Here is a 15,065-nt window from a genome sequence, read left to right on the forward strand (position 1 = left end):
CATGAACAATTCTTTTTTTAACTATATATTTTCTATTAAAATCAGAAATAAGTTAAGGTTTTTCCAATTAGCTTTTCAAAATTATACTAAATATTTGTTATAATATCAACTTGATACAATAAAACTCAACTAATAAATGAAGAAAACATATTTATAAAACAAAGATGTATCATCATTATTATTATTACTAGTTTAATTCTTTTTTTAATATATTTTTACTGATTTCAGAGAGGAAGGGAGAGGGAGAAAGACAGAGATAGAAACATCATTTATGAGAGAGAATCATTGATCGGCTGCCTCTTGCATGCCCCTGACTGGGGATCGAACTCACAACCTGGGCATGTATCCTTGACTAGAATCAAACTCAGGACCCTTCAGTCCACAGGCCAATGCTCTATGCACTGAGCCAAACCAGCAAGAGCACTAGTGTAACTCTTGGTGTAATTTAAGTTTTACTCTCCTTCTCTAAAGTGGCAGAAACCATTCTTTGATGTACCATTCTGTCTAACCTGTAGTAAAGTGCTTTGAACAAAATAGGGTCATAATGTTAACTCAATGAAAATGTAAAAACAATTTTATTCTTTAAACACCCCTCTGTGAAAAGATTCAATATCCCCATATTTAAAATGAGAAAATGGAGCTTCTGAGAGCTTCTGCAGTTGTCCAAAGAGAACTAATCATGAAATGGTAGGACAAGGGTTCAAACTTAAGCCTCTAGTTGTCTCTTTGCTACATCCTATGATTTGAGAGTAGAGAGGGATTATTTATTTTTAAAAAGCTTGAGGACCAAGATATTTTGCCCAATGTAAACTGCATGCTTTAGCAACATACTTTTATTGAATGACGATTGACTCATGTAATAGTTTTCTTCATTGAAATGTCAATCAACTTTATTTGATGCTACCAAAGTCTTTGATGCTTTATTCAGGACCTCTAGGTAACAAGGTAGAGGTAGGGCAGAAGAGAAATTAGTGCACAGAGGGAATAGGATTATATTCTGTCTACATCTCTACCTTGAAGTTGTGAGTAGGAAAGTATAAGACCTAGAACCAGACTCCACTTGCTCTCCTGTCTCCAGGATTCCTGTGTCCAAAGCACAAAAGATCCTAACTTTAGCCTGAATATTCCTGTCCTAACAATCATCTGGAGACCTTAACAGGAGAGCCTATTTTCCAGGTCCTATTATGCATCAATTCAGAGTGATGGCTATACTAGTGGCAATTCCACTGTTTTCCCAAGGAATCAATGCTAAGTGTTACTCTGTGGAAAGTGAGTACTGTTAACAGTTTCATTTTATACAGCTCTCCAGAGGAAACAGAGTTTAGAACAAAAAAAAAGCCATAAAGGTAAAATTTAAACATTAGACCATGTGTGTAGACAAGGTCACTCCCAGGGATTTACTTGGGTCCAGACTAATGTTCCCATTGCAGGAGAAGAGCTCAGAGGGAAAGTGCTCCCTGGCTGCCTCAGTTGTCCTTTGAGAAGTATGCTCCTCTGATTGCTGGGGATATTCCTCTATAATCTCCCTCTACAGAGTTACAGCGCTGAGGATAGGTTATTCCAGTTCTTACCCACAGTCTATCCATATAAACTTTTCTTGAAGAGATCCTCGTCACTCAACTTCCCCCATTCTTTTCCCAGAGTTTCTTCTTCTTTATTTAGATTCCCCAAGAGCCTTTGAGCCCCCCTCCCTCTCTCTATTCACAATGCTGAATTAAGCTTTTCATAATATACTCTCTTGGGAAATAGACCAGAGACTCAGGGTACAGGTGCCTAACTAGGACACATGTCCTGTAAACAATGAGGAGGGAAGGAGTATCGTGGAGCCAGGGCCCATAAAAACAGCCTCTAGAGCCTTTGGAAGGGCCAGTTTCAGTGTTTTTTCCAAGAACCAGAAACAGCAGCTGTGCAGGCTTCTGAAGACGGTGAGTCTCAGGTTGGGATCAGGAACATGATGATGAAGTTGATAGTGATGAAGGTAGAAACTGGTATGTACAGGAAATTGAATTCTCAATAGATGACAAAGCTGCCAACATGCTTAAATCCTGGTACGAGTTTGGGTGGCACAAACTGACCTGAAGCTGTTATTTCCCTCAGAGCTGAGGCTAAGCCATTCTGTGACAACAGAGAGTAGTTGTGCCAGAACGTCTGTAGACTCAAAGACTCCCACCCACATCATGGCTAGGAGGTCAAGGCTCTGTGTCCGGTTGAGTCAGAATCTTCCTTTATACATGAGCCGAAATTCATTTATGAGCCAAGGTGATCACTCTTTTTCTAGGAATAATAGCTGGGTTTGGATCTTCTGTTGTAATTTTGGTTAATTCAGTACTTTTCTGATATTTCCAGACAGCCAGTATCTTATGTTAGAGACCATGAATGTTTCATTAGCACTTAGAACAAGGAACCACTACAACAGCACCTTTATGAATATCAGTCCATAGATACAAACTGATGGAATTTGAGCATTGAAATAAAAACAATGCTCAGATAGCCTAAATCCTTCATTTCTCAGATCAGGAGACCAGTTTCACTGAGTCGATACAGAGAGAGAGGGTAAACTGGACACAGCTATTAAGAAATTTAAAAGGGACTCTAACACAAAGCAGAAATTGCATTACTACCCAAAAGAATATATCTGTGCTATAGGAGGTCTGAAAGGGATATTTCTTCCCTGTATCAGTTCAGAGACCATTAATGATATTCTTAACTCCAGTCTTTCTCTGCTCCCTCAACTTTTCTTACACTAAATTCTGTAGCCCTCCCACCCCTCAAATACTTCCTTTCTTCTCCACTTGTAAGGTCTTTTTTCAGACTGTAATCACTTCTTCTGTGGACTATTCATACCTTCTGTATGATTACCCTTTGTCTCATAGCGCATCAACTCTGTTTCAAATCTTCTGTGGTTCCTTACAGTGTACACGACATCTACTGCTACCTGGTGGGCCTCACATGGCTGAATGTTTGATCATTGTCTCCTGACACTCTGGTCTCCTACCTCCTTGCCCCAAAGAACTAGGATCTACCAGCACCTACACCTCATCACTAATCATTACTAAACATCCACGTAGGTAGACCTTTCTTCTCTACCACTGTCTACAAGAATAGTTCTTTTCCCTCAGGTGAATGTTGCCTCTTTTTTCCTTTTCTTCTCTGATGCTCCCAGCTTGCTATGTCTCTGGGTCTAATAGAACACAACAACGTCTTAAACTTAAATATCACTTATTTATTTCATAAATGAGAAAACTAGGTACCATGTGGTTTAAATGCATATCAGGGTCATAGGAGAATTTTAAGAGGAAGATCTGAAATGTATCTGAGGCCAACTTTTTAACCATAGCTTTATTCATCTTTACTTCCATCCCTTTCCCACTGTTTGTCAGATCATCTTTATTAGAGCAACAACTATATTTTATTTTAAATGCTTTTTCTTCTATTAAGTTATTAGAAACTTTTTTCTAAATCCATGCTGTACATGATTATGCCTAACATTAAGACCAGATACAGAGAAGGCACTGACTATTTTCTGGCTTGTTCAAATAGGTGGAGTCACTCTGAAGATCAGGAACTGAGGTTATTAGAAAGGAGAAGTCTTTTCAGAAAATGGGAGTATGCCGTCTATTCTTTCTATATCTCTGATTCACACTAAGGATCATTTCCCCAATCACATATGAAATTACAGGACAGATCTGATACATAATTGTCCCTACCACTGTTAGAACCCCAGAGCTGTGTGTGTGTGTGTGTGTGTGTGTGTGTGTGTGTGTGTGTGTGTACACTGTATTTGGAAAGTCTGGGATATTCAAAATGAAAGTCCTTGGATCTTATGTTCTCTGACAGCTAGAGTCTGACATGTTTTCATTCACATTTCACTGTCCTAAAAGAGACTATCAGATGGGATGGGTGCGCAGTATCAGTAATCTCAACTATACTGATTATATGCCTCCTGGGCTCCCTCCTTCCTCCTGCCATGACTCCCAGTTTTTTTTTCCTTTTCCTTTGCTGTGCACCCCTTAACTATTACCCTTCCTAGCACTTGGCCACCCTGCTCTTTGTTTAGCAGTGAGGAAAATAAGATAGTACCAACTGGATAAACAACTGGAATTAAAGCAGATAAGTAGACAGAACACAGATTCCATAGGCTAGGAATAGTGGATCCTTGCCCCCAAGAAATCATATACAATTTTTAATATGTTTTATTGATTTCAGAGAGATAAATGGAGAAAGAGAGATGGAAACATCGCTGATGAGAAAGAATCATTGATCGGCTGCCTCCTGCACTGGTGATTGAGCCCACAATCCAGGCATGTGCCCTGACCTGGAATCAAACCATGACCTCCTGGTTCATGTGTCAACACTCAACCACTGAGCAACACCAAACAGGCAATCAGACAATTTTTTTATTACCAGGTTAATGGATTTCTATGTAATCTTACATGACTATATCAACTCACTAACTAGCTTCCATTCTGCCTTTGGAAAACATCTCAGTGTGCCCCTCAATACTAACTGTCACCAGAGTTGGGTTCTTCTGAAGGATCTAAACCAGAGAAGACACTATTGAACCTTCACAAAGAGACACAAAAGCAAATAATCTAGCAAGAGAATTATAAATGCTATGCCTTTAAACTAAAATCCTCTTCTGAACTGAAAGAAATCACTCTCTTTGGTAGGAGTCAAGGGCTGCTCTACATCTAGCCCAATATTTCCTAATGAGTGAAAATATAGACTCCCGATGTTGGGCTCTGTCCAGTTGTATGGAGTCAGATAACAGAGCTCCCCATACAGCTATCTTTTCTACACTGTAGGAAGGAGGGCTTAGTTAAGTAATTGTTCCAGTTGAGTGTAAATCTTGTGTGGTGGCTGGAAGCATGAACACAAGAGTCAGATTCACTACTGGCTCTCTGATTTAGTTCAGACTACTCTGCTCCCTCTTTCATTATCTGTGAAATTAGTATAATATTAATTACTCTTAAATGTTTTTAAATGATAGTGAGATTGTGAATATAAACATTCTGCATAATGCCTAGCACATGAAAATTGTTGAGTTAAATGTCAGTGATGATTGATGATGATGATGATTTAAAAACTCTATTGGGACAGATTGAGAGCCCCAATGGAAACTGAGTTCTACTGCATCTTAGAGCATATACTTTCAATGGTGATATATTCTGTTCTCATTTTTAGGGACTCTGAATTTCTAGCTTGTACAGGATTTTTTTCATGACATCACCCAGCAACTACTCCACTGCTCAGGTCTCTGAATTCCTCCTCATCTGCTTCCCTAACTACCAGAGTTGGCAGCACTGGCTGTCTCTGCCCCTCAGCCTCCTCTTCCTTTTGGCCATGGGGGCCAACACCACCCTCCTGATCACCATCCGGCTGGAGGCCTCTCTGCATGAGCCCATGTACTACTTTCTCAGCCTCCTCTCTCTGTTGGACATGGTGCTTTGCCTCACTGTCATCCCCAAAGTCCTGGCCATGTTCTGGTTTGACCTCAGGTCCATCAGCTTCTCTGCCTGCTTCCTCCAGATGTTCATCATGAATTGCTTCCTTGCCATGGAGTCCTGCACATTCATGGTCATGGCCTATGACCGCTATGTGGCCATCTGCCACCCACTACGGTACCCATCCATCATCACTGATCAATTTGTGGCTAGGGCTACCATGTTTGTTGTAGCCCGAAATGCCATGTTTTTTCTTCCTGTCCCAATCCTTTCTTCCAGACTCAGATACTGTGCAGAGAACATCATCAAGAACTGCATCTGCACTAACTTGTCTGTGTCCAAACTCTCCTGTGATGATATCACCTTCAATCAACTTTACCAGCTTGTGACAGCCTGGACTTTACTGGGCTCTGACCTCATCCTTATTGTTCTCTCCTACTCCTTCATCCTGAGAGCTGTGCTAAGGATCAAGGCTGAGGGTGCTGCGGCCAAGGCCCTGAGCACGTGCGGTTCCCACTTCATCCTCATCCTGTTCTTCAGCACAGTCCTGCTGGTTCTGGTCATCACTAACCTGGCCAGGAAGAGAATCCCCCCAGATGTCCCCATCCTGCTCAACATCCTGCACCACCTGATCCCCCCAGCTCTGAACCCTATTGTTTATGGCGTGAGAACCAAGGAGATCAAGCAGGGAATTCTAAAGCTCCTGAGGAATCTGTAAGAGGTAAAAGGGATCAGGTCCATCTTTGGAATTGTCAATGAAAGTCAGGAATTATTTTTATGTTGGAAAGGAAATTTCACTTCTAGTCATGGAATGAGTTCTGATTCTTCTTTTTCTTAATATCTCAGACAATAGAAACATTCCTCTGTGGATTTTTATTTCTTGTTGCTTCAAAGGAAACCTCCCTTTCCTGGACTTTTTGATTACTTGGGAAATATCCTAGATCAAATTTTTAACCAAGGTCTTGCTAAGCCTTAGCAAAGTGGAGCTGGTTTAGAGTGATAGTGTTTGGCCACTCAAGAAACAAAGTCTATACGTTGACTTTAAAAAGATCTGCCTGTCCCCTGATTTGCAAAGAACATTGATTCCTATCCTGTCTCCTGTTTCAGCCTGACAGAGTCCTCCATGGCTTGTGTTGTAAAGGGTTGACCGGTCAATGTATAGATGTTTACCTCAGAACTTTGGCTTTTGGGGTTGAATGCTTTACCCTGAACACCCCTGACTCTCTTCTTTGTCAACTGTGGCAGACATACTGTCTTCCGCCTTCTCAGATCCTTTTACAAGTAGACCCTGTAAGATTTTCCATCTGTACAATCTCTCTTTATTACTTATTGTTGTTTTGAAGAGTGAATAAACTAAGTATAAAAATGTTTGTTCAGTACCTTAAATGTGTACACATTACTGTATATGTATAATACATAGACATAAATGAGTTCTTCTGATCCTTCTTTTTCTCCTCCACTTCCTCCATTACTTCCTTCTCATCCTTGTTTTTCTAATGACAGTTCTTTTCCTGTTGCCCTCTGAATGGGAGCAGATCATTATCTCATGCCCCATTTACCTTATGGTATAAGATATCCATGATATTTAGTGTTTCTCCATCCCTAGAGTCATTTTTATTACTAGTTTATTTTCTTGAGAAATCTTTTGCCTAAACAATAGGGTGCTCCATATAACAGTCAATTTAATATATTCTATTCAAATTCATTTCAGCCTAGGTGTGCCATGAGGCTTCCTACAAACATACCTTCTGGAGTTCCAAAAGGCCGCCTCAAGTGATATGTGGCCATGACACCACATCATACTCACATTCTTTGGGGCTATATGGCTTCCAGTGTCACTTATCCCCCCAAATTTCTCCACATCCCATCCTGTGTTATGGAGGGAGCAAAACAGGCTCTGACACACTAGTCATGCTAAAGCAATCTGCTTTCACCACGCTACACTTTCTGCATCTGTCTTAGTAAACTGTCTAATTGATTTATGACCACATAGTGTACAGATGTTTGGTTGCTTTGCAACCCCTACCCAGAGCAGTACAAAGGAATATTACTCTCAGTTTACCTCTAAAATAACCAAAAAAATAAATGGAGCCCACAATACTGCATCACATATTTTCTTCATATCCCATGGAGTCCTTTCTTTAGTCCAATTTTTATTTTTAGGGTAGAAGAGATTCTGACCTAGTGAAGGAAATAGACATACAAGTCCAGGAAATGCAGAGTCCCAGACAGGTTGAACCTAAAGAGGCCCACACCAAGACACATGATAATTAAAATGCCAAAAGTTAAAGACAAAGAGAGAATAGAGAGAATTTTAAAATCAGCAGAAAGTAGCTTTTTACCTACAAGGGAGCTCCCATAAGACTGTCAGCTGATTTCTCAACATAAATTTTGCAGGCCAGAGTGGATTGGAATGAATATTCAAAGTGATGAAAAGCAAGGACCTACAACTAAGATTACCTCACACAGAAAAGCTATCATTTAGAATCTAAGACAGTTTCCCAAACAAGAAAAAGCTAAAGGAATTCATTACCAACAAACCAGTATTACAAGAAATGTTAAAGGGTTTTCTTTAAGATGGGAGTGGGATTAGTTCAATGACTGAAAAAGGCGAGGGGATTAAGAAGTACAAATTAATAGTCACAGAATAGTCATGGAGATGTAAAGTGCAACATAGAGAATGTAGTCAATAATATTATAATAACTATATATGGTGTCAGGTAGGTACTAGATTTATGAGAGTGATAAGTTAGTAAGCTTTCTAATGTCTAATCACTGGGTTGTACACCTTAAACTAATATAATAGTTTATGCCAACTCTAATTAAAAAATAAAAATATTATTTAAAGTCAAAACAAATAATAAGTAAATAAATGTTTCACTTGTTTGTTCCTGTTTCTAATTAAGCTACTGCACTGTGGGTAATAAGGGAAAATAATCCTATCTAATAATAGACAAACATGGTAATTGACTGTACCTTCACTATGCCTCCCATTGGCTAATCAGAGTGATATGCAAATTAACCCCCAACAAAGATGGCAGCTAATTTGCATACTGCAGGCAGATCCTGCTGCGCTGCCCCACCTGGGGCTGGAGGCAGCCCGATCCCCAGCCACTGGCCACCCCAGCGCAAGATCTGGGCCTGCCGTGTGCATGGCGGGGTGGGCGGGATGGGTGGCTGCATGATCTGAGCAGCCGCCTGCCCCAGCGTGGGATCCAGGCCTGCTGTGTGCAGGGAAGGGTGGGCGGGGCGGGCGGCAGCACGATCCCAAGCTGCCGCCCACCCCAGCGAGGGATCCGGGCCTGCTGTGTGTGTGGGGCAGGGCAGGCAGGGTGGGCAGCAGCATAATCTGAGCCGCTGCCCACCCCAGCGTGGGATCTGGGCCTGCCATCTGTGACAGGGGGAGACGGGGCAGGCACCAGGGGATCTGGCGTGCCATCTGCCACCAGGGGAGTGGGCCTAAGCCAGCAGGTGGTTATTTCCTGAGGGGTCTGGGAGAGGGCACAGGTTGGGCTGAGGGACCCCCACCCTCCCCCCTGCCAGTGCACAAATTTTTGTGCACGGGGCTTCTAGTCTATATTATAAAAACCCACTGGCCCTAATGCCATAACAACCAAAGACCAGCATGGGTGTTCAGGGCTGTGAGCATGGCGAGGCCTTGCACTGGGCTTCTAGTGTTTCCAGAACATGTTATACTTCATAGCCCATGAAATAACCCCAATTTAAGGATAATAGTAAATCTTCATTTAAACATAAATTTTCTAAGAGTACACTTAGTATCTAAAATACATTTCTGTTTATCCTAAGTCTAGAAATAGATGTTTCATTCAAACATATACACTATTTTTGTAGACCCCCCCTTCACCTTCCTGGCTCCTCTCAGCTCTCTCCCTGTTCTTAAATACTCTTGTCTTCTGTGTTTTCTCTTTTCTTGCTGCTCTCTTCCCTCTTTTGCCCCATTCTCGCCTACCCCCAGGAGTGAGCTTTATTCTCAAGGTTCAGTTGCCTAAAATGGTCTTAGCTCTGTGGGCTACATGTAGGGGAGGGACAGAGTTGAGCTCAGGGACCTGAAAATAGCCTCTGGAGCCTCTGAGGAACTGATGGTACAGTAAGCAGTCATAAGTAGCAGCAGTATAGTACAGCCTCCTCGAGCTAGTAGGTCTGCTGTGGAGCCAGGAAAGTCATAACAATGGGAATGATGAGGCTGGTAGCATTCCACATATACAATATAACCTGGGAGTGGAAATTATTCTGACAGGACTACTATACATCTAATGCTGCAGATTCATAAGCTACCAATTGCCACAAATCTGGTGGGTCGCTGCTTTCATATGGGAACACATTTTTCTAGTGTAAGCTGTACAGTACCCATTTAGGAAAGCCAAGATTTTCAAGGTGAGTGTTCTTGAATTAAATCTATACCTTTATTATTAACTAGAGGCCCAATGCATGAAATTTGTGCAAGAGTAGGCCTCCCTTCCCCTGGCTGCCAGCACCAGCTCCCCTCTGGCACCCGGGCTTCCCACCAGCACCCAGGACCCGGGCTTTCCTCTGGATGCTGGCAGGCACCTGAGACCTGAGCTTCCCTTGCAGCCCCAGCTTCATCCAGAAGGTCATCCAGAAGGATGTCCAGGATAATTAGTATATTATGCTTTTATTATTATAAATTGTCTATGGCAACTGGAGACCAGGAGTCTATATTCTTTTTTTTTTTCTATATGCTGCCATTGTTATTTCCCAAAACAGATTCTAAAATGTTGGGTATAGAGCATGTGATCAAAAATATTAGTGACTGATTTTTTTTTATTGATTAAGGTATTACATATGTGTCCTTATCCCCCCCCCCCCCGGTGTCTGTGTCCATTGGTTAGACTTATATGCATGCATACAAGTCCTTTGGTTGATCTCTCCCTCTTTCTCCCACCCTCCCCTACCTTCCCTCTGAGGTTTGACAGTCTGATTGATGCTTCTCTGTCTTTGGATCTGTTCTCATTCATCAGTTTATGTTGTTCATGAGGAGTCTATATTCTTAACTGCAATTTGGCCACCCCTAGAGAAGATTACCCTAGAATTACCAGATGTGATAGGACAGTAATCACAGCTGCCTTATTACTCCCTCTTGGCTCTCTGGCTCATCCTGCCTTGTCTCCCAGTGTTCCTTCCTGCTTCTCTGGGTGGGATAGAATAGCTTTTTCATTGCTCAAGCAACCATGCTCCCCAGAAGACTCCATACTAGGTATAGAATTAATTGTTTATTTGTGGTTTATCGATCCACTATAACCAACTGAAAACAAAGCAGATGAGTTCATAGGAATAGATTTATTTCTTTAAGGTAACTGGAATCTGGCTACAGATAAGTTTGTATGATCTGACTAACAGGATAGTTTTTATTTGGATTTATGTCTGAAAGTATAGTTCTTTTCTAATTCTGATTCTACCTTTTGAACCTCATATCTTTGGCCACTCTTTGTTAACAAAATCTAGTTTTGTTTCCCAAATATATCTTATGTAAAAGAATTATCTTCCTGTGAACACATTTGGAAATATCTGGACACTTTGGCATTCTTTACTGAATAGTGAAATTGATTCTTTAAAAAAAAAAAAAAAACTCCCCTGGCTTAAGGAAGGCGTAGGAGAATAGTAGTATCTAGTCTGAGTCAAGGAGGTCAGGGTTGCTGGAAAGTCCTAGGCTCTGTGTCAATTAAACTGGGAGCACTTCATATGCTGATTATCTCTGTCTTTAAGAGGTACTAACAACCTGAATTTGAAAGATCACTTTGCTAAGAAATTTTTAAAGAAAACTTGATAGAGACTATTGAAAAAGAAAATTAAAAAAAACTATAATTTTGAGCTGATCCAGAAATAGAACTAAAAAAGGAATTCTCTATATAACCCAAGAGTAATAGATACCATATGGCTAACACTAAGAGAACACTCATATATTAAGCAAAGTCAAAAGAAAAATGTTTAGTTTTCCAAAAGTCCAGACTTGTACTATCCATTAGACTAGCCACTAGCAGTATGTGACTATTGAGCACTTCAACTGTGGATTGTCAGAACTGAGATATGTCAAATACACACCTGATTTTGAAGACATAGTAGAAAAATAAAAACAAAGAATATAAATTAGCTCTTTAACAGTTTTTACATTGACTACATGTTAAAGTGATAATATTTTGGATGTACTCAGTAAAACAACATATGTTATTAAAATTAATTTGCATGTTCCCATTTAATGTTTAAAATGTCTAATGGAAATTGAAGTTTTGTATGTGGCTCACACTATATTTCTATTGAAAGTGCTGCTATAGATTATATGGAAAGTGATAATATCTTAGGCAAAACAGAAGAGCAAATTTGTTTTTTCTAACTTCCAAATCTTCAAATATTCACAATTACTTCTTGACTATAAGGCTCTCACTTTCCCAGAAAATTAAGGGAAGCTGATTCATTGGGAACACTGCCATTGTTGACAAAAACTGGTTAAGATTGGACTGTCTCAGAGCATTAAAAACAAATAGTGTCATGGGGTATGTCAACCAGTGTTATCAGATAGGCTTCTCATGGCAACCATATACAGGTTATCTCATAAGTGTCTTGATTTTGTTCATAACCACTTACGATATTCTAGGCCTTGAACCCATGAGATCCTATTTAGTAAAGTTAGGATTGTGACTGACTGAGAGAGAATCCATGATGGAATCAGATGAAGACAGAAAGATGCTTTTATCCCTTACTCTTGGAATAGTCCTATTGGACCAAAATTGATGACTTTTGAAATTTTTTGTTCTTATCTTGACTACTTGCTTAGAATATTAGGAAACTTTTTAATGTCTTCTCTATGGTCCTGTAAAATGATAGTCCTAACTCTAATGAAGCCTTCAGATATTTTCTGGTGATGAACTAAGGCTTGATTTCTCCTTTGCCTATGATGTCCTCTCTTGGAGAAAAAACAGGGGCAGACATATCTTTGGGGCAATGGCTTTTCTGCTCTGCATAAGGGATTTTGTCTATAGAGACAGAAAAGGTAACAAGAGTTGTAATTCAGACGTCATGGTCCCATGACACGGCTTCACTACTGTGATTTTAGTGAAATGACTTTTATTGCCTTTGATTCTTCATCTACAAAATTGGAATAGCAATGGAATTGTCTTATAAAAAGGATGATCATGTAATTTATCAATCAAGTTCAGAAACTATTAAGAGTGAAAAGGGGTATAAATAGCTATTTCACCAGTCAAATAAGAAATACAATCATCCTACTATCATTCTACTTACAGGATTTTTAACAAAATTAATTGGTTTATATTTACTGAGGACTTAGATAGTACCAGACACTTAACTATGATTATTTTTCAATGGTTCTTTGGAATTAATTCTTTTTCCATGGGTATTTATTATGTCTTACCCTTCAAGGTTTTCTAAAGTATCAGTTGTGATCAGAATATTTTACATGGCATTGCCCAGCAACTACTCCACTGCTCCAGTCTCTGAATTCCTCCTCATCTGCTTCCCTAACTACCAGAGTTGGCAGCACTGGCTGTCTCTGCCCCTCAGCCTTCTCTTCCTTTTGGCCATGGGGGCCAACACCACCCTCCTGATCACCATCCGGCTGGAGGCCTCTCTGCATGAGCCCATGTACTACTTGCTCAGCCTCCTCTCTCTGCTGGACATGGTGCTTTGCCTCACCGTCATCCCCAAAGTCCTGGCCATGTTCTGGTTTGACAACAAATCTATTAGTTTCTCTGGATGCTTTCTCCAGATGTTCATCATGAATAGTTTCTTGACCATGGAGTCCTGCACATTCATGGTCATGGCCTATGACCGCTATGTGGCCATCTGCCATCCACTACGGTACCCATCCATCATCACTGACCAATTTGTGGCTAGGGCTGCTGTATTTGTTGTGGCCCGGAATGGCATTCTTACCATGCCTATCCCAATACTTTCTTCCAGACTCAGATACTGTGCAGAGAACATCATCAAGAATTGCATCTGCACTAACCTATCTGTGTCCAAACTCTCCTGTGATGACATCACCTTCCACCGGCTCTACCAGTTTGTGACAGGCTGGACTTTACTAGGTTCTGACCTCATCCTTATTGTTCTCTCCTACTCCTTCATCCTGAAAGCTGTGCTAAGGATCAAGGCTGAGGGTGCTGCGGCCAAGGCCCTGAGCACGTGCGGTTCCCACTTCATCCTCATCCTGTTCTTCAGCACAGTCCTGCTGGTTCTGGTCATCACTAACCTGGCCAAGAAGAGAATCCCCCCAGATGTCCCCATCCTGCTCAACATCCTGCACCACCTGATCCCCCCAGCTCTGAACCCCATTGTTTATGGCGTGAGAACCAAGGAGATCAAGCAGGGAATCCAGAAATTGCTGAGGAAGTTGTAAGAACATAAGTGAGATTTGACCTTGGAAACAGAAACTGATAATGGGGAATAATTTTCATGATGCATAGAAAATGTAAATGATTACTACAGAAATAAGTATGGATTTTTCTTTCTCTAATGTTTCATTTGATCCTGGAGATATCCATATTTTGACTCCTGTTTTCTATTTCACTGACTGTTTTTGCATTCTAGAGTTACCTAGAAGTTTCTCCTGGCCTCACTTATGTGAAAGGGACTTGTCAAGCCATAATCACAGGAGCTTAATTAGAGTGCTATTGTTTTTTTTAAATAAATAATAAATGGTAGTCTAATCACTTTCAATGCCTCTCAATCTCCTCAATTCTTAATATTTAGATATGTATTAGATCCCTTGATTCTACTTGAGATCTGATATACAGATCAAATTGGTTTTGTACCATGAATGGCTCTCTCGTGAACATATAGAAAGTTCACTTCAGAACTTGGATTCTTATAGTTGAGTGAATGCCATGCACCATCCATTGCCTCCTCTAGCCCTGTCAGATCCTATTTATATACTAGTATTTATCCAATGACACTTCTCTGTAGCATAAATTTCCTGTTATTCTTTTCTTTTTTAAAAAATGTTTAAATAAATTTTAGGATCACTCAATTGTGTATGTGTGTGTTTTAAGTGAGAGGTTTTTTTGTTTCAGATGTGCTTTATCAACTTCTGAATTCATATGATCCTACCTGAATTTTCCATCAGATTTTAGGCATGATCCATCCACACTCTCTCCTGCTTATCTTAGATATACTTAAATTGACTTAGCCTATTTTCATTCCTGTTGTGTCAATCATTATATTCTGTGCTGATGCCAACATAGTTTCTTATGGCATCCAGACCTTTGGATTAGTGAGTTATTTGAATAAGGATATGTCTGTTTTACTCTTTGCAGTTCCCTTCCTGACCATGCCCTGAAAATGGTGGCGACTCAGATACCGATCCAATATTTCTTGAGATTAATTTACATTGGTAACTAGGCTCTTTTTTGAATACTGAGAACTTCATATATGAGAATCATTTGAAAATGTCCTCAAATGTAGCTCATCTACGATAAAGTTAGCCATTCTTGGGGGGGCTTATAACATCATTTTTATGGCATTGTCCTTTATAAAAGTAATAGCGTTGCTCTACTCTCTCTTCTCTGTTTTACAACTCTAAAGACTGATCCTAACCAAAATTCAAAACACTCTTCTTAAACCCTC

General features: G+C 40.3%; 2 protein-coding genes across 2 annotated transcripts; both read left to right on the forward strand.

Moving 5' to 3' along the window:
* Nucleotides 1–5,220: 5,220 nt before the first annotated feature.
* On the forward strand, nucleotides 5,221–6,162 carry LOC132242172 (olfactory receptor 56A4-like). Its single transcript, XM_059711085.1, has one exon. It carries the CDS (start codon nucleotides 5,221–5,223, stop codon nucleotides 6,160–6,162), a length of 942 nt encoding a protein of 313 aa, XP_059567068.1.
* A 6,735-nt stretch (nucleotides 6,163–12,897) lies between these two features.
* Nucleotides 12,898–13,839, forward strand: LOC132242173 (olfactory receptor 56A4-like). The gene has a single exon (XM_059711087.1). It carries the CDS (start codon nucleotides 12,898–12,900, stop codon nucleotides 13,837–13,839), a length of 942 nt encoding a protein of 313 aa, XP_059567070.1.
* The last annotated feature ends 1,226 nt before the right edge of the window (nucleotides 13,840–15,065 follow it).

The sequence above is a fragment of the Myotis daubentonii genome, chromosome 9 (assembly GCF_963259705.1).
Source record: "Myotis daubentonii chromosome 9, mMyoDau2.1, whole genome shotgun sequence".
NCBI lineage: Eukaryota > Metazoa > Chordata > Mammalia > Chiroptera > Vespertilionidae > Myotis > Myotis daubentonii.

What these genes read in the sequence shown, in the direction of transcription:
- LOC132242172 (XM_059711085.1), top strand. Translation starts at nt 5,221, where the DNA reads ATGACATCACCCAGCAACTACTCCACTGCTCAGGTCTCTGAATTCCTC.
- LOC132242173 (XM_059711087.1), top strand. Translation starts at nt 12,898, where the DNA reads ATGGCATTGCCCAGCAACTACTCCACTGCTCCAGTCTCTGAATTCCTC.